The sequence below is a fragment of the Aplysia californica genome, unplaced genomic scaffold (assembly GCF_000002075.1).
Source record: "Aplysia californica isolate F4 #8 unplaced genomic scaffold, AplCal3.0 scaffold00247, whole genome shotgun sequence".
Taxonomy (NCBI): Eukaryota; Metazoa; Mollusca; class Gastropoda; order Aplysiida; family Aplysiidae; genus Aplysia; species Aplysia californica.
The window spans coordinates 96195-114067 of NW_004797517.1; the positions used below are offsets into that span (position 1 = coordinate 96195).

A 17873-nucleotide genomic window follows, 5' to 3' on the forward strand; every position below is an offset into this window, starting at 1 on the left:
CAGAGAAACAAAAATTTCAGTCATGCTTCTCACACTTTCACTTTACCCACCATTTGTGAGATAGCATTGATGGCAAAGGTGAAACCATCAAAGATCAACTTCTCATCAAGATCCTGAGGTGGAGCGGGACTCTCTGCCCCTGGAACTTCTTCAGTGCCTCCTTTCTTTGCGCCTTTTTTGTCTTTTTTGTCCTTGCTGGGAGTGGCTCCTGTCTTGGCATCGGCGTCTGGGGACATGGGGCGACGAGGAACAAGGGGGATGCTGGGGAACAGAACCCTCAGCTGTGATTCCTATCTCACAGTAGTTTTATACTTTAAATTTTCAAACAAGTTCACACATTCCTACAAGATACAAACAGCTTATTTTAAAAAATGGAAAAACTGTGGCAATTAGCCCAAGACTGAGAGTTAACAAGAAGGAAGATGAAGAGAAAGAAAAAAGAGGTGATACACTTATTGAACGGTCGGCATCTATTCTGAAGGTGAAATATAGGTGTCATTCCACCTATATAAATGAGTTGCATCTCCTGACAGGCATACAGCAGGTCTACATAATATATTATATCCCCCAGCCCACTAGAGGCCACCCCCTAGTTATACTTCCCACATATGAAAGAACAGTTAAAAATTAAAAAGAGATTCTGGAGGCATCTATTATTTATTTGCGTCAAGAGACCTACATCAATACAATGATGGTTATTCATTACATGTTGGAAAAGAAGATAAACAGATATAACATATGGATATGGAGTAATAGTGCATATAAGCAGGAGTCACTGAGAGTAAAATACTACTTTTCTTTAGAATGCAAGTACGAAAATAAGAGTAGGCTCACATGTAGTATAATTTGCAACAATTGCTAAGTAAGAAAATGGACACGCATGAGTCACTGAGAGCAAAATATTACTTTTCTTTAGAATACAAGTATGGTTATTGGGCTCATTTGACCCCCCTCTGCCCTGGCATCTTGCACCTTCTAGGGAACCACCTGCTGACACCATGCTGTAGCATCATTTACAACAGGTAGTAGTGCTCGGCGGTACTAGCGAAATTGAGTTCCGGTACTTTACCAACACTGGTACTGGGACTGAGATAAGATGATGTCAGAGGCTCTCAGCGTCTAGTGTCTTGCCTGCTGCATCTCTTTTTCATAAGTCCCCTCCCCTTATCAAGCCTACTGCACCACACGCTGGTCATTGGTAATTTTTTTTTAAAATTTGGTTGGGGAGCAGTAAAGTGAGACAAGGGAGTCAAAAGCCGTCAAATGCAAATTGCACCAGATTTGAGAGAGACAAGCCAGGACACAGAATCCCTTTGAAATTAACAGCAGCGAAGGATTAAAGTTTGAGACCAAATAGAAAATTTTTTTTAAACTATCGCTGCTGAAATTTGATTTTATTTTCCGAATCAGTGTATCAAAGTAAGCAAAACTGCCCACGATGAGCCATATTTGATTCGCTTAACTTTAACAAAAAGTGTTTTTTTGAATTGGTTGTCAATTTTTAACTTTACGCGCTGTGCATCCGATGTCACAGCTTCTACACACTGCACAGTAACTGGGGCTTTAGTTTCAAGGGCACATTACCCACTGTGATAATCACTTGGTGTCGGCACCTTCCCAATACCGGTACTGGAGGCCTGGTGCCTGTACTGGCACCACCTACTGTAGTACTGGGTACCAGTACCTACCCAGCCCTAACAGGTAGTACTAGATTTAATTTTACTAGAAGCAAGGGTCGTAGGAAGGAATAGCCTGACCTGACTAGTAATCACTAATATTACTAATAGCATTATTGCTGTTATTGTTATTTTTATTACAAAGAAAAAGGTTCCAGTCTGAAGGTTGTAAAGGACAGTGAAAGCAAATCATAACACCTACTGTTTGGATATTGTGGAGTAAACTTTCAGACACTGGAAAACACAAAAAGTACAAAAGCTCCTTACACAATTCTGCGACCAATACCCTCTGATGACTTTGGCACTTCTGGCTGAGGTGTCTCTTTACCACCCTTTTTCTTCTTGCCCGATGCAGCCCTAGACGATTTTGAACCTTTAGGAGACTTGGCCCGTTCCTTGGGAGATTTCGACCTTCGTCCTCCTTGATACAAGAAAGGTAGGGAAAACATGTATGATATTCATTAAAGCATATCTTTGTAAATGAAAGAAAAAGTAAATATTGGACAGTATTTCTATGGTTATTAGGAAAAAAACAAACATGCCAAAGAAGCCAAGATAAAAAAATAAACAGGCGTCACTAAACACTATGATTTCTTCCCAGTGGCCGTTGACACATCTGGCCCTTTCTGTCCCCCAACGACCCAGTTCCTTCAGAAAGTAATCGTTAGTTCGCAAACGCCACAGTTGACCCATGGGAAACGAGGTGGTTTTTCAAGACAAACTCTCTGGCGATCATTAGACGCAATGTGTTCTCATTACTGGTGGTCCAGTGGTCACCTAAAAAGCCGTTTCTAACGTAGAATGGCACATCTGCTTGGGAGGAGAAGAATAAAGGTTCCTGATCCTCCAACTTTCTCAAGACCATCGAGTATATTTGCCTCTAAACTTTCAACAACAACAAAAGTGGAGCACAGAGAAAAACAATGATTTTTTCCATGGAGGACATTTTGGTTGCAATGACATGAATGTCTTGCAAATGATAGCACATGACATAATGAAAAGTAAGATAGAATAAGATAGATGATATCACACAACAACAAAATTATGGACAATTTGATGAAAGTCACTATCTGGAATAGGATTATCCAGTCCTGACCAATGCCTGACAATGCTTTAACAATATTTGAGAGCTTGAGGATATTTAACTGTTCCACTGCTGGGGCTCCCAACCTTGAGACAGTGGGCAAAGAAACAATCTTTTCACTTATCAGTGGTCTTCTGCTAAAACAGTATATAAATACTGTCGAACCCGCTCTTACATTCATATTTTTTCTACATATTGTAATGACACTGTTCAAAACATCCACCTGTCTAAGACAATTATTTTTTTCTTTTTAACAATGAGTGGCCGTCTTGGACAATTGCTGCAGTATTTCATTTACTACAATTGTATTTTTACCCTTTTACTGACCAGGACATGCATCTTCCTCCCCCCCCCTCTTTTCCCCCCAATTAACCCACTCTTTTCAAAATAAAACATAACAATATGTGTCACGACGCTGTGGAATCAGGCGCTCTTCAATTTTTGGGCATATGGAATTATTGTTATCATCTTAAAACCTATTCACTTGCCTTAATATATAATATGCTGATGTTTATTTGAATTTGTGGCCCCAAAGACCTGTGAACTGAGCACTTGTCACCGTCTCATTTCACCCTCCCGAAAAAAATTCGTCCACAAGCCGAAAATAATGCATAGCGAAAGAGTTAATTAAACTTTCAACTGCCAAGGCATCTTTACTGCGAACTAAGTGCATATTGGCTCTCTGGATTCTTCATCTTGAACTGAAAAATCTCACTGAAAAGTCTGAGAAAAATCCGCATTAAAAAAAAAAGACTGTATCTGTATGAATCTGAAATAAAACCTGGGACTCTAACATATGAGAAGAGCACTCTATGTTAACTCCCAGATAGCCGATAAGAAATGCAAAAAGGAACCATGAAAATGAACTCAATGATAGAGGAAAACACGAATCATCATAATTAGTTTGACTCAGAATACAACTATGAGTAGAAATAGGTATCAGGGTCCGTGTCAAAAAGCTTCCATTTCCAATGGCTCATTGTCAAAAGTGGAACTTAGGGCACCTGAGAAATGTGCCTATCTTTTCAAGGATTAAGAAGGGGAAAAGTCTGAGAAATGGTCCCATTTTCCACAGCTCATTACCTTTGGGTGACTTGGACCGGGCAGAAGCTGACCTGTCAGACCTAGAGTCGTCAACAGGGGACTGTGCTCCTTCACTCCCAGCACCCTCTGGGGTTTCAGGTCTCTCAACTGGAAGCTGAGGAATAGCCATGCAATGGGCAATAAAAATATCAATGACAGCATCAGTGCTGCTATGACCCTGCATGATACAAATAAAAGCTGTCATATCGCAAGACGTTGCCTTCTAAAAGGTAGCTGACCAAATCAAAAAAATTATTTCTCAGATCACTCTGCTGCAATTGATACATATAGCAACTGGCTCTTGATATAGATGGAAATATATATGTGAATGATAGTGCTTAAGCACCTAGCAGGCTGGCATGTTCTTTTTTAACTTTTTTCTAGACAGGGGCAGATCCTCCCCCGAGTCGTGATGCTCCAGGGTGTTGCTGCTGCAGCGCTCCTTCATGCAGCAGCCGAAGAAGAAACAGACAAGTACTCTTCCAATGCATTTCATCATTTTCAAGGGGCTGGCTGGCATGTTCTATCCCCTTATAATTACTCAAGCACTCTTGTTGAAGAGCCCCCACTATTGTACATTGAGATACTTACCTCAATAAGTGGCAATCTTTCATAGTCAGGGTTCAGAGCATCTGGCACTTGTCCATCCATACCTCGGTAGTAGTCCTTCAGCAGGCGAACCGTATCCTGCAGTCTGTCCACCTCAGCCTGGTTAGTATAATGAAAATGTTAACTTCTCATTAACAGACAACTGGGAAAATTTTCACTTTTCACTGATTGAAAGGAAAACTTTCTCTTTTCATTGAACTTTTTTAAAATTATGTGTGAGTGATCTTTAGGAATATTTTTACTTTTCACTGACTGAAGTCTAAAACGTTTTTATTTTACATTCACTGAGTATAAAGGAAACTGCAAGTAGTATGGGTGCATTTCATGGCCACCTGGGCTTGCTAAAACAATCCTGCTGGGCACAGAGCAAGAAGGGAGAAAGAGAAGTAAGTACAGAAGTGAGGTGAAAAGACAACATGCCAAAATGGACAGACCTGAGGCAGAGTGAGGCATTCAGAATCAGCTACATTGGTCAAAAGGTAAGAAAACATAATGTTGATGGTATAGAAGCTACTGGTGGCGACCAGGTGTGTTTATTTTGCTCTGTGCTTACATTCAACTAGCTGGGCCCCCCTTTTCGATGAAAGGAATGATCGGTCCATAAACATCAACTGAAAGTCATTGGTCTACTATATTTACACTCTACTAGAATGGAGCAATAGATCTTGAGAGATGCAAAAAATTAGAGGGTCTAGATGTATACTCTCAAAACAAAATACGTCTCGCAAAATGTCACTTCCAGCATTTCCGCTGTGAAGGACAGCTACGCAGATTTGTTTCATTTCTCAATGGAATTATCACAAAGGCCAAAGAAGGACGAGAAATTTTTGTCAAATATATTTTTTGAAATTCAGGAAATTAATAAATAAGAAATCGGGCTCCCTCATGGGGACCTATCTATCTTTTTGCAGGTACTTGCCAACTTTCAACTCTAGATCTGTAGCTGTCGTAGTTTTATGGGAAAAGTGACACATGTGTTTCCAAGTTGCCAAATATATATTTTCAATATCAGAATTTCATTGAGTTATAATCACAATACTGAGTACATATTTAGTTTAACACTATAAAAGTTTACAACTTACTATTGTTCACCTATACTATGCATGTGACTGTGAGCCTGTTTGTGAGTACAAGCCAAGCACACCATTGTATTATTTTATGGGTATGTGCACAGATGTGTGTGGAGGAGAGGGTGTGTGAGAGAGTGTGAGTGTATATGGGTGTGTGCATGCCTGTGAGTATGCGAGTGTGTGTATTTGTGTGTGTGTGCATGTTTGTGTGTGTGTGTGTGTGTGTGTGTGTGTGTGTGTGTGTGTGTGTGTGTTGGTGTGTGTCTGTGGGTGGGCGGTTGGGTGTGTATATAGGTTTGTGGGTGGGTGTACGTTGTGAAACACCAAACCCAAGTGCCGGGATTTGGACAATACAGATGTATTTTATCTTAGAATAAGTATTAAAATATCGACTGGAAATAGCTTTAGTTAAATGGATGGTCAGTGAGGAAAGGAAGGTAGGGAGATGGTTATTCATGAGCAAGATGCAATAACAATAACCAGAAGAAAATGGCTCTACATAATGCAAACCAGAAATGATGTGTTCATGGACATGAGGTTGTCCACATTCCAATTGTTTGAAAAATGACATTTACATGATTAGAACATCACTATGAATGCTGTAGTAAAACAATGTCTTAAGAGAAGGCAGGCATCTTCAAAACATGCTGTTTGAGTCAAAACATCGATTTCCAACTCTATACATTTTGGGGGTACTTGAATATTATCTGATGAATTGATAATACTTTATGTTTCCTTGAAACATATTTTTTATAATTACCTTTAGAGGCATTTTGATGAGAGTGCCGTTCCCAAAAGTTGATATCTTTTCTCCAAATTAGCCTATACATTAGACAATGACAACAAAGTATCCCTGCCTGATCCGCTAACATGTTTAGTATTGTTGTGCCCCAAGCTTCTCTTTCAAACCCAGAAACGATCTTGAGTGATGCATTTCCGTCGCTTTATTAGTCATGTTGGACACGGCACTCCTCATTTAGTGAGTCTTAGTTTGTCTTGGACAAAACACATCCCTGGTACCAGAATAGTATATGATGTCAATATTCACTTGCAGATTGCAGCCTGGTATGGAATCTGCTACAGTTTGTTAACAGTCACCACTACTTTTTACTTTTTATTCAATAACCTATTGGATAATTATATTTATCAATGGAACCACCTCATTTACTTTTGTATTGATGGAACCTAATTCTGTTTCTGACTCATCTTTATTTTAGTACAGAGACGATAAGACTGACTTTTCCTTTTTGAATGTACATGAAGTACCACCTGAGAAGGAGTGTACACTCTCATTTCATTTCGTGTCTATTTTCCGTGTTTGCTTGTGAATCTATGTCGTGTGTGTTGGTTTCTTTTTGTGGGGAGATCCCTTCTAAAGAAAGAAAAAGGAAGAGGAGAGAGAATGGAGAGAGAGAGAGAGAGAGAGAGAGAGAGAGAGAGAGGAGAGCGTGTGATGTAATCAAAAAGAGGGAGGAAGAGAGAGAGAAACAGGGGCAGAGAGAGAGAGAGAGAGAGAGAGAGAGAGAGAGAGAGAGAGAGAGACAGAGACAGAGACAGAGACAGAGACAGAGACAGAGACAGACAAACTTTCAAGGTCAAGAACTAAAAATTAACCACTGTAAGTATGTGTACCCATTGTTGAATGCTTACACTCAGGTGGTTGATAAGTTTGAGACAAAATGCTGGAAAACACTCTCTCTTTGAAAACTAAGCTGCTTTTGATATAAGAGGTCAAAAGGGATATCAGTGTGGTAGCCTGACTCAGGTCTCTAAAATACTTTGGGGACCAAATTCTCGTACAGATTTGTAGAATGTGAGCTTTACAGTATCTTTTGTTCATGTTCATAAACCATAATTCTCTCCTTTTCTGGTAAAATTTTTTAAATGTAATTCATTATTTGCTTGGTTGTTGACTTACAGAAGATTTTGTTTGTTTTTTATTCCACACGTATGTGTCCTTACAGGGAGAAGCGAACCTCAAGGTCTACTTCCTATGCTTGTTGTCCGAGATCAAATCTAAGTACACATATAAGTTAGGCATAGAAAAATCTCTTGATACATACTTTTATTTTTACATAGTTACAGCGGCTGCTATGGAAACGGCCGCCATCTTGAAAATAAACAATGGATTTCAAATCCCAGACCAAATTTGACCAAATTTGGTGAGAGTATACCTGAACTAGTTCCTATCAATGTAACAGCACGTTTTTCTCAATAATTTTAAAAGAAAAAAAAAAAAGAGAATTTTCCCAGTGTGTTATATACACCTTTTTTAAACCTTGGTTGCATAATCGCTTGTTACTTTATTCCTTTAAGAAATACATGACTTAGAGTGCACTGATTCAAGCTTTGAGGTAAGTTTTTGTTCACATTTCTTTTGTTATTCTCTTTCAAAAAATGTATTATTTCATCATTTCTAACTCCATTATTATTTCATTTTTCCATTGTGCTATTGCCAATTGGGTTTTGATATAGTACAGCATGGATACTGACAAAGATGTTCATTTCATTGACCTGTCTTTTGTACAGACAAATTATACATTTCATTGACCTGTCTGTTATTTTGACAAATTATACATTTCATTGACCCGTCTGTTATACTGACAAATTACACATTTCATTGACTTGTCTGCAATAGTGAAAAAGCAATAAGCCATTTGGCAGGAAATATCTGTGCTTTAGCGAGTCACACGTAAAAAAACAGGATATTTTGCTTTTTATAAACAGTGTAATGAAAAACCTCTTACAGCTTTCAACCACCAATACTGAGTCTGTACCTTTATAAGTAATACAATTACACCCATATTAAAGTAACATTAAATGAAAAGTCACGATACCCTATGGTGTAAAGATTTTCCTGAACAGAGAACTAGAGTATATTTTACTACATAAATAACTTACAAGGCCCAAAGTCATACATAATGTCATTAATAATGATTACCAAGTCTGCGCAAGAATGATTTTCAAAATTCTATCCCAGTCTTCCCTGAAAGAGAAAACAAATAAAACGTTCTTTTCTTCCCTTGCTTTATTAATTGTCTCAAAATTCAAAAGACACATTAAATTGAGCTCTATCAGATAATCAGTATGAGTGTACAATGCATATCATGTTCAACAATAACAGCAGAAACTCACTTGCATGACAGTAAGGTAATGGTTACTGAGCACACCAAGGTGATCATCCAGCCAGCCATCATTCAAGATGGTCTCTCTTTCATTCTCAGCTTGCTCTTTCCTCTCATCACAGATACTCCACAGCTTCTCCTTGAGGTCATCAATTTGTTGATGAAGCTCCGCCCTAGTTTCCTCATCATCTCTCATGTCGTCAGGGACTTCGTTGTATGTCTGAGCACACATGCAGTAGACACAACACAAGGCTGGCATACAAATTGGACTTGAACTTTTATGGAAAAGATAAAATCCCGTATCTCAAAGCATGGATTGCAAATACAATGCAAAACCAACCAATACCCTACATTGCTCTTATTTTCATTGTCTAGGCTTTGTCCACGCCATAGAAATATGTTTCTATATACTTATCCATATTGAAGCAGAAGAAAACTGGGAAAAAAATATATCAAATCGATAACAATGGTATAAGTGTCACGACTCTCTGGAATCAGGCGCTCATCAATTTTGGGGCATATGGAGTTATTGGTATCATCTGAAATCCTGTCCATTTGCTTTGTTTTTGATGGACAAAATATCCATTTATCTTTGATACATGTGACAATATTAGCAATTGAAGTAGGTGGGGTCGCCTGGCTTCAGAGATAAAATTAGCGAGAAAATGACAGCCAAAGTTGCGTTATTTCCTTAGCTTGAGAGTCCGTGAAAACTGAAAATTTACATCTTTTATGCCTTTAATCAACGTTTTTTTCGTACCATCCACACAGAAGTGTGTTCTTTAATTGGCATTAAAGATGTTGAGACAAAAAACAAATATTCGATAAAAATTCCCTAACCTGAGGAAAAATGCCATTTCTTCACTTTCATTATTTTGACGAGCGCCTGATTTCACTATGCTGCCTCACATATATGTTTTTGATATGTACTTCAAAGAATACCTGAAAAGTCAATTCATACATGTGTAAAACAAAAATCTACTTGTAATATAAATTTCAGTGAAAGAAAAACCCTTACCTTTTGCCATTGTTCAATGAATTCTTGCTTGGAATCTGGACGTCGCAGATATTGTAAGAAGTCCTTTCTGATAATAAGCACAAAAGACAGAGCTAAAAATTTACATGTATAGCTGTACATTTTAAAAAATCTTTTGTTAATATCACAATATGACAAAACTCTTCCCCAGCAAAGCTTGGTTGATAGACCATTGTGACTGAATCATCTAGAACAAAGGCCCGCAAATCTGTCAAAATGAATATAATTGTGCCCTTCAAATGACTTGAAAAAAGACTTACAAAAGAGTCAAAATAATGAAATCAAAGAAATTGGCATTTTTCTGACAGTTGGGCAATTTTTTTCTAATTTTCTTTTTTTTGCCTCAACACTTTTTATATCCATTTAATAACACATTTCTGTGTGGATTTTACTGAAAAACATAGATTAAACTAACAAAAAATGTCAATTTTCAGTTTCAAAGGTCTCTAAAGCTATGGAAATTACCAAACTTTGGCGGCCATCTTCTCCCTAATTTCACCTCTGAAACCAGGCGACCCTGACCTCCGTCAATCACAAATATTTCAACTTCTATTTGACAAAGATGGATTTTTTTTCACAAGAAGCAAGGCAAATGAACAGACTTTAATATGATACTAGTAACCCCTTATGCCCCAAAATTGACGAACACCTGGTTCCACCATGCCACGACACATTTTCTATACGTTTTATAATTTTTCAAGCCAAATTATGTTGTAAAAGATTTATAGGTGTATGTTTCGCATTCCAAGACAGATACAGTCGTATTCTTCATAAAAAATGCCAAGGCAAAAACTCAATTTTGAGAAAAATGCGAAAAATTCTAAGCACATATTCAACTTCCACTATTTACAAAGATGTAAAGTCCTTCACATTTTCGTTTAGGTTTTCCAAAGATACTTTAAGATATAGATAGGTTGCAAATCAGTGAATGGCTGAAACTACAATGGTTCCAACGACACTATAAATGTGTATACTTTTACTCTCCAGGAGGACTTCTTGCTGAGGCTCAAATTTAAGCTTTTTTTCAGAGTGCTAACAAAAGTAAAAACACGATGTCTCCTTTGGGGCAATTTTTTAAAGTTTTATGTACACTCGCATGTGAAAAAATCGTCTGAAATGGATACCTCACACAATTTCCTGTCAGAATTGATCAAAAAAATTTAATGAAATTTATCACCAGACGATTAGATTTGTCTGGTGTCTTTCCCATGGATTGCTTCAAATCATTTCCCCTGGGTTTCATACTGAGTGCCAGTAGCACTCTTAAAGCTCAGTCTGTTGAAGTCATAGCACAAGTACCACGTATAATTCATAATTTAGATACAATAAATGTATTTCAGATTAAATAAATTACAAGGTGAAGATCACTATCTTCATTTCCAACTGGATAAAATTGAATAAGACAAACCAAAATGCATCATACTATACGTTTTTTTAAATACCTGATCTGGAAAAAATATCTGTATATGTTTTCTCTCTCGCCACGCAAGTTGCGGAACACTGTCTTGCAATTGTTGACATAAGTCTTCTCAGTTTCTTCCCAGTGAAGAACCAACACTTTGGCAAGCTCCTGGAAGGTTAAAAAAACTCACATTTAGCACCTACCAAAAGACAATTAAAGATATTTCTGTTTCACAATTTACCTCCATCATGATCTTTTTTCTCTTGTCTCAAAATAATTCTTGGCAAATTAAATATAATGTGAATTAAGGTGCAGAATACAGCTTTCTATTATTTAGCAGATACACCCTTTTGTAAGTATATTATACATCTATGTTACGCCGTTCATGTTCCAAAAGTTCTACAATTTTTGTTGAGCCATTTTCTTAATATAGATTTTTTACATCCTCATTTGTCAAAAAAAAAATTCACAATTTAGCATTGCCTGTTTCTGCGCGTCTACTGAAATAACCAGACAAGATACAATGTCCATTTTTTTTACTCTCTAGAGCAAAAATACATGCTTTAGGTGCATGAATGATAATTACCATAAGAAAAAGAATAAACCTAAAACTTTAAATTGAAAAGTACCAAAGATTTAGTCAGCCAAAGTGGCTACAGAGCGCTGACCCCTGTGACCACGACGAGATAAGGGATTCAGCGGGGAACCCCCGCTGCAACTAAAATTCCACTGCTGGTAGGCCTTGAAACAAATCTCTTGAACTTTCAATCAACACAAAAAGTATAGTAAAAGAAAGGACAAAATAAAGTAAAGTGGTGTCAAGATTAACTCATTCGCTACGCCGAGCCGTGGGGGGCGGCGCGGCTGAAGTGCCGTCAGTACGCTAAGCCGCCCCTGGCAGCTCGAGAACCGATCTTCAGTTTTAGCTTAGATTATATTCCAATCCACATGTCCATGTTAAAATAAAGGTCATAATTTAATGTTGACTTCCGGGTCAAGCATTTCCACTGAAAATCGGAAATTCAGATTCAGTTTTAAAACGCAATTTCGTAGTTTATTCGACTTTGTTTTATCGCGATGCCAAAATTATAGCCCGGACACCAGTCTTAGTAATTTTACACCACAAAATCTATCATTATTTTTCCCACAAAAGAAATGTAGGACTCTTTTTATAATATTGATACGATTGGACTCATATTGCCAATGCACTGTTATTGAGAAATCAATATTTTTTAGTGCTAGATCTAGGTCTAATCTAGATCTAAACTAAATTGTCAAAATATATTTTTCTCCCCAAAATCACTACTTTTTGATTAAATTACACAAAATATGCCACTCAAGACTGTATAAGTTTATTCCAAATGCAATTCTGAATAATTCCATATAAGATACGAGTGAGTTTTTGCTGTTTGTGATCGTTTTTCAAGATTATAAAATTGTTGGGTTTTTAAATAACTGCAAACTTTTCAATATTTTCCAGTTCTATATTCATTTATGGTTATTTTGATGTATCATTTGACTAGGTGCACACATAGTTTTTGAGTTTCACCAAAGATTATTAATTTTTTATTTTCAAATTTTTTCCGCATCCAATCAAAATTGTGTTGCATAATCGCCTCTTACAGGAACCAAAGTTGAAAAATACATAAATAAACATTACATATGTATTCTACAAACCATACTGAAATTATTGGTATATAATACGTTGATATTTATTTGAATTTGTTGCCCCATAGACCTTTTAACTGCCCACTAGTCATCATCTCATTTCGCCCTCCCGAAAAAAATTCTTCCACAAGCCGAAAATAATACGTAGCGAATGAGTTAAATGCCACAGGTAAATAGGCCCCTGCACCAGGGGAAATCCCATAAATCAAGGCCACTCAAGGGTGACCCCACTCTACATCCCATAATTTTTTTATTTATGAATATTTCCTCATGAATTTTTGCATGTACATTCTACATTGAACCACATTTCTATTGATATAATTTTAGGGAGATTTCATAGAGAGATAGATGGAGAAAAGTTGGAGTTAGTAACACGATGCCAAAAACAGCACCACCAAACATAAACATTACAACACATATTTGAGTAATGACAAAAAAAGGGGAATTATGTTGTGCGAGTGTTTGCAGGTAAAGAAAAAGTGACAAAAGGCTTTTCCTACCTTATGCAATGCTCGTACAATCCATATATGATTACATGTAAGCCCATCTGTGCTTACTGCCAGTAAATCATTTTTGTGTGGTAGATGTGTAGATCTAGATCTAATCTTCTCTGCGAGCTAAAATCTAAACCTGACACTTTCAAAAGGAGGAAAAACTGATGTAAACATAAAGTGATGGTAGTCCAATAATAATTACAATATTTTAGCAGTACCTTCCCTCGTAATGTGTATCAAAACAGCCTCTGTCACAGTCCCGTAAATTCTACCGGCCATAGGCACAGTGCTACTCGGTTCAGGCCCGTAAATACTACGGGCGCGGCAGCAAAGAGGTCAATTTCATGATCTTGTTGAAATCTATTGGTTTTCAAAGAAACCTGAAGCAAAATGACAGAATGACTTCTGTGGTCTCTTTGACTGTTTATTGGGCAATCTGGCGTGTTGGTCAATAACAGTAAGTTAGGCCTAGCCTATTGTATTGTTTGGCGCAAGTGTGTAAAGCAGAGAGAGTGAGTGAGTAAGTGTGAGACGAGTTCAGTCTGGATTACAACAGGATAGAGGGAAGAGCTGTATCGAGGAAGAGGAGGCCTGCAGAGATTTTGGCGTGAGGAAAGGGGGAATGCCTGTTTAGAGCCTGAGTCTATTTCTGTGCTTGTGTTGGGAGATTCCAACATATCGGGGCCCCACTGCAGAGGAAAAGATCACACGATCTAGAGAGAGAGAGACAGGTTTGGCTAACCCTTGTAACTGTAAAACCCATCTCCGCAGGCAACCAAAAGGTTAGTGTTGAATATTCTTTCATGTATAAGTAACACTGTAAACTAACATCATCAACATCCAAGTCAACAAACTCCCATTCCTCATCCCCAGGTTTAGGTGGGGGTGGCCCACTGGGCTCCTCAGGCTCAGGTTCGGGTTCAGGTTCTGGAGTCTTGGACTTCTTTGAGCCTTTTTTACCAGCAGATTTAGGAGATGAGCCTGTGGAGGAAATCAAAATTGACAATATTATGTATATATGTATGCAGAGAAGGAGATGGGAGGACAACTTTACAGAATGGACAGGAAAGACGATGGGTGACAACCTGAGGAAAGCAGAGAACAAAAAAAGATGGCGAGAGCTGGTTTTCAGATGCAGTGGTGCCCCCACGGTTGCCCCAACCAGGGGATAGAAGAATAAGAAGAAGAAGATGTATGCAGTTGGACATTGTCAATAGGCCTACATGAAAAAGGAATGAATTTTATAAAGTGGACAGAATCATTGAAAATAATCTCTATCTCAAATGTTTTGCCTCTGTCCTGTCCTTATTAGCTGGACTGACCACAGTCAAGATAAAAGTCTATCAGAAATATAGTGCACACTACTGTGACTTTGAAATTAAGAAGAAAGAAAAAAGTCATTTTTATTTATTCTTGCAGAAATTTGGTTTACAACAAATGTGTATAATCTGACATCGTAGTTCACCGCGGGCGCTGCAAACACGGTGTGGCCGTGGAAAATTGGATCAACTATGCTGCGGAATTTCACCTGCGGCAGCCGCAGAATTTTTATTTTTTGCAGAATGTTGAAAAATTTTGCAGCATTATTATGCTTTCAGACGTAGAATTGCGAGGGGGAAAAAATTTAACTGAAGCGAGCTGATGACGTTAGAGTGATCTCCCTCTCACCGGAAGCCGGAAATTAGAGTGTTCTCTTTTTTTGGAAACAAAATTGATATAGATTTAGATTCTTGTTATTTTAGCTTTAGTAGGGTTTTACGGCGCTCGCAACTGCACAGGTCATATGAGCGCCAAGGGGTGGATGTCAACAGAGAGGTCTAGACGGGGAATCAGGCTTACTCTGCTCACCCTTCTAGCCTCAACAGTACAAAGTCTGCTTCGACTATCAAGGCACCCCGGAAATAGCAGTTAACAAGAGAGTGACAAACATACAAAAAAGTAGAGGTAAAAATGATGATAGTAAGGATGAGGAAAGAAAAAGCAGCAGTTCCTCTTATTCCCTATGTTCTTCCGGCACAGTATGGGCATGACATTGATAAATCAGCCCATTTACAATTCTATTGTTCATAAGAACATGTTAATATCCCCCTTTTGGGAATGGCTTAGAAACACTTCAGTCAGGAGCACTGCCCTCTTTATTCTATTCTGCATGCGCTATTGTATAGGAGTACAGGTGAGATGGGATTTGTCTTTCAGCAAAAATGGATACATTTTTTAAAGGAAAGAATGCATTGAAAACAAATGCCGCTGAATGTCAGCTTCAGTTTCCCAAAAACTGTTCTGTTAACTCGTAAGTAATGTGGTACTTGACCACACCTGTAAATCGATGGTTTTCAATGGCAGTGGCCTCTGAAGAGATCTCGAAAATGGAGGCTTCGGGATGGAGTCTCCTCTGGTGTATATTGTTAGAAGATAGGACAGCGGCGCCCACAGCAGAGTCCGAGTTAGAGCCATATGAGAAGATTAGCTCCGCACCGGGGTATTTTTCTATAAATGTTTTGTAGTCTGCTTTAAATGTTTTGGTGTTTGTGTTTGCTTTGCTGTGTGTGGTGAGCTCTAAGTCTACTTTTGCCTTGGTGAGTTGTGATGGAGGGAGGTCGAGAAAAAGAAATCGTTCAATGTCTGGTTTAGAATAGTGTATGTTTTTGAGGTCCTCAAGGACTGAGGCTAAAAGGTTCAATGAGTTTTTCCTCGTTGTTTTTTAATTTGTTTATGGTGTCTGGGAGTGTTCTGAATATGCAGCCGTGTGCTGGGTTCTCTGGAGTTGAGCTCTGTTTAATTGCGTATTGCAGTGAGAGTTCTGTGAGTCTGAGAGTGAGTGATGGCTTGTTTGCTTTGGCCTGAAGGCTCTCCACTGGAGAAGGAAAGAAAGCCCCCTGGACGAAGCGGAGTCCTTGGTTTTGTACTGGGTCTAGCATTTTTAGGACGTAGGGTTTTGCCAATCCATAGATTTGACAGCTGTAGTCAAGCCTGGACAAGGGAAATGTACAGGTGGAGAAAGTGTTTTGAGTCCCTGCCCCATTCCGGATACGACAACATTTTTTAAGCATTTAATGCTTTCTGGCACCTCACACGAAAAGACTTTTATGTGTGGGATGAATGTAAGTTTCTTGTCAAATATAATGCTGAGGAAACGAGCCTGGTCCTGAATCCTTTCCGTGTATAGTGTCAAATCCTATTGCAGTACACGTCTGCCTGATCGGAAGAAGTGTACTGCAACCTTTGACGGGGAAAACTTAAAACTGTTATTATTTGCCCCCTTTTCAAGTTTGTGCAGCTACATTTGCAGCAGCCTTTCCATAGACCTTAGTTGAGGATTTTTGGAACGGCAGCATATCAGGAAGTTGTCAATGAGCTGTCTATGCTATTTTGGAGGTCTGAACGATTGGAGTCTATTTTCATTTCAAAGAGGACATGGTGGGGATCTGAAAGGGAGAATCTCACACGAACCTGGAAGGAATGGTTCTTTAAGAAATTGCCAATGAAGGCAGGAGGTGACCAAACAGGCCTAGAAAATGCAGGTCTCTGAGAATGCCATACTTCCAGGTTGTGTTGAAGGCTTTTTCTTGGTTAAAAAAAGATGGCGACCATGTGGCCTCCATCGGCAAACGTCTCGAGTTCAAAGGTCTCCAGGCTGACCAGGAGATCTAGAGAGGATCAGGTTTTCCTGAATTCACACTGGAGACCGCTCAGCGAGCGCGTCGTCTCCAGAAACCACATGATTCACCTCTGAATCATTTTTTCTATAAGTTTGTACAGACAGCTCGTCAGTGCGATTGGTTGGCAGATGGATGGGTATTTGTGGTCTTTGTTTGGTATGGGTATTGGAATGACAGTGGCGAGTCGCCAAGACTGCGGAAAGGTGTGCGGCCGCCACATGTTGTTGTATATGTCTAGGAGTGTAAGCGTTTCTGAGGGTAAATGTGTAAGGATCTCGTTGTGGAAGGAAATAAGATAGACTTGATACACCAATGTAAGTATCAACATTTTCATCTTAGGACAGATGTTGATGAGTATAATTAGACAGGTAAATGGATTGCACCCCTTGCCAATAAAGAGCAGGTCAATTTGCTACCCCTAAATGGCTGAACCATATTCAGGTGCAAGTAACTGTGGGAAGCTACATCTGAAATACTGACATCAGATAAAAGAAAACCTCAAAACTTGCAGTGGTCACCTACCTCGGCTTCCCTTCTTGTCCTTGGCACTGCCAGTATCTGACTTTTTGCCCTTTGGAGACTTTGATTTTTTGGAACCTCCAGACTTTGCTGACCCTGATGAAAGGTAGAATATTGGTTTTTAGGTACACACAAGCAGGTTTAGCGACTTCATTTACAAGGGAGAATAGTGATTGCAGGAAATCTTTTTTGGACTACTTAGCACCATTGTTCAGTTAGAAGTGTAAATAGAACATTTGGGAGAAAGTAGAGAAAGGATTCCAAACCTATACTTTTAATAACATTGATATTTCACCGCAAATGTTTGCATTGTCACTCTCTTTTCTTGGAGGAAATGTAAAATAAGTGCCCATTTTTGTCAACATAAGACAATGCAATTTCTTGCACTTATGCATGACAACAGAAATAAAAACAAAATAAGAATCACTTTCCTGTTTAGTCATGTCAA

At 38.6% G+C, this 17873-nt stretch overlaps 1 protein-coding gene across 4 annotated transcripts in view; it reads right to left on the bottom strand.

Moving 5' to 3' along the window:
* The window catches only part of LOC101845005 (sperm flagellar protein 2), a 95958-nt gene that overhangs the window by 32087 nt on the left and 45998 nt on the right, over positions 1–17873 (bottom strand). For all 4 annotated transcript variants that reach the window (XM_005100422.3, XM_005100423.3, XM_005100421.3 and 1 more), the window contains 9 exons: positions 17429–17521; positions 14077–14228; positions 11126–11253; positions 9666–9732; positions 8658–8867; positions 4435–4551; positions 3844–3958; positions 1944–2097; positions 51–261 (listed from right to left, as the gene is read on the bottom strand). In XM_005100422.3, the coding sequence (XP_005100479.1) occupies positions 51–261; positions 1944–2097; positions 3844–3958; positions 4435–4551; positions 8658–8867; positions 9666–9732; positions 11126–11253; positions 14077–14228; positions 17429–17521 (1247 nt within the window). The remainder of the gene's footprint in view (positions 1–50; positions 262–1943; positions 2098–3843; positions 3959–4434; positions 4552–8657; positions 8868–9665; positions 9733–11125; positions 11254–14076; positions 14229–17428; positions 17522–17873) is intronic.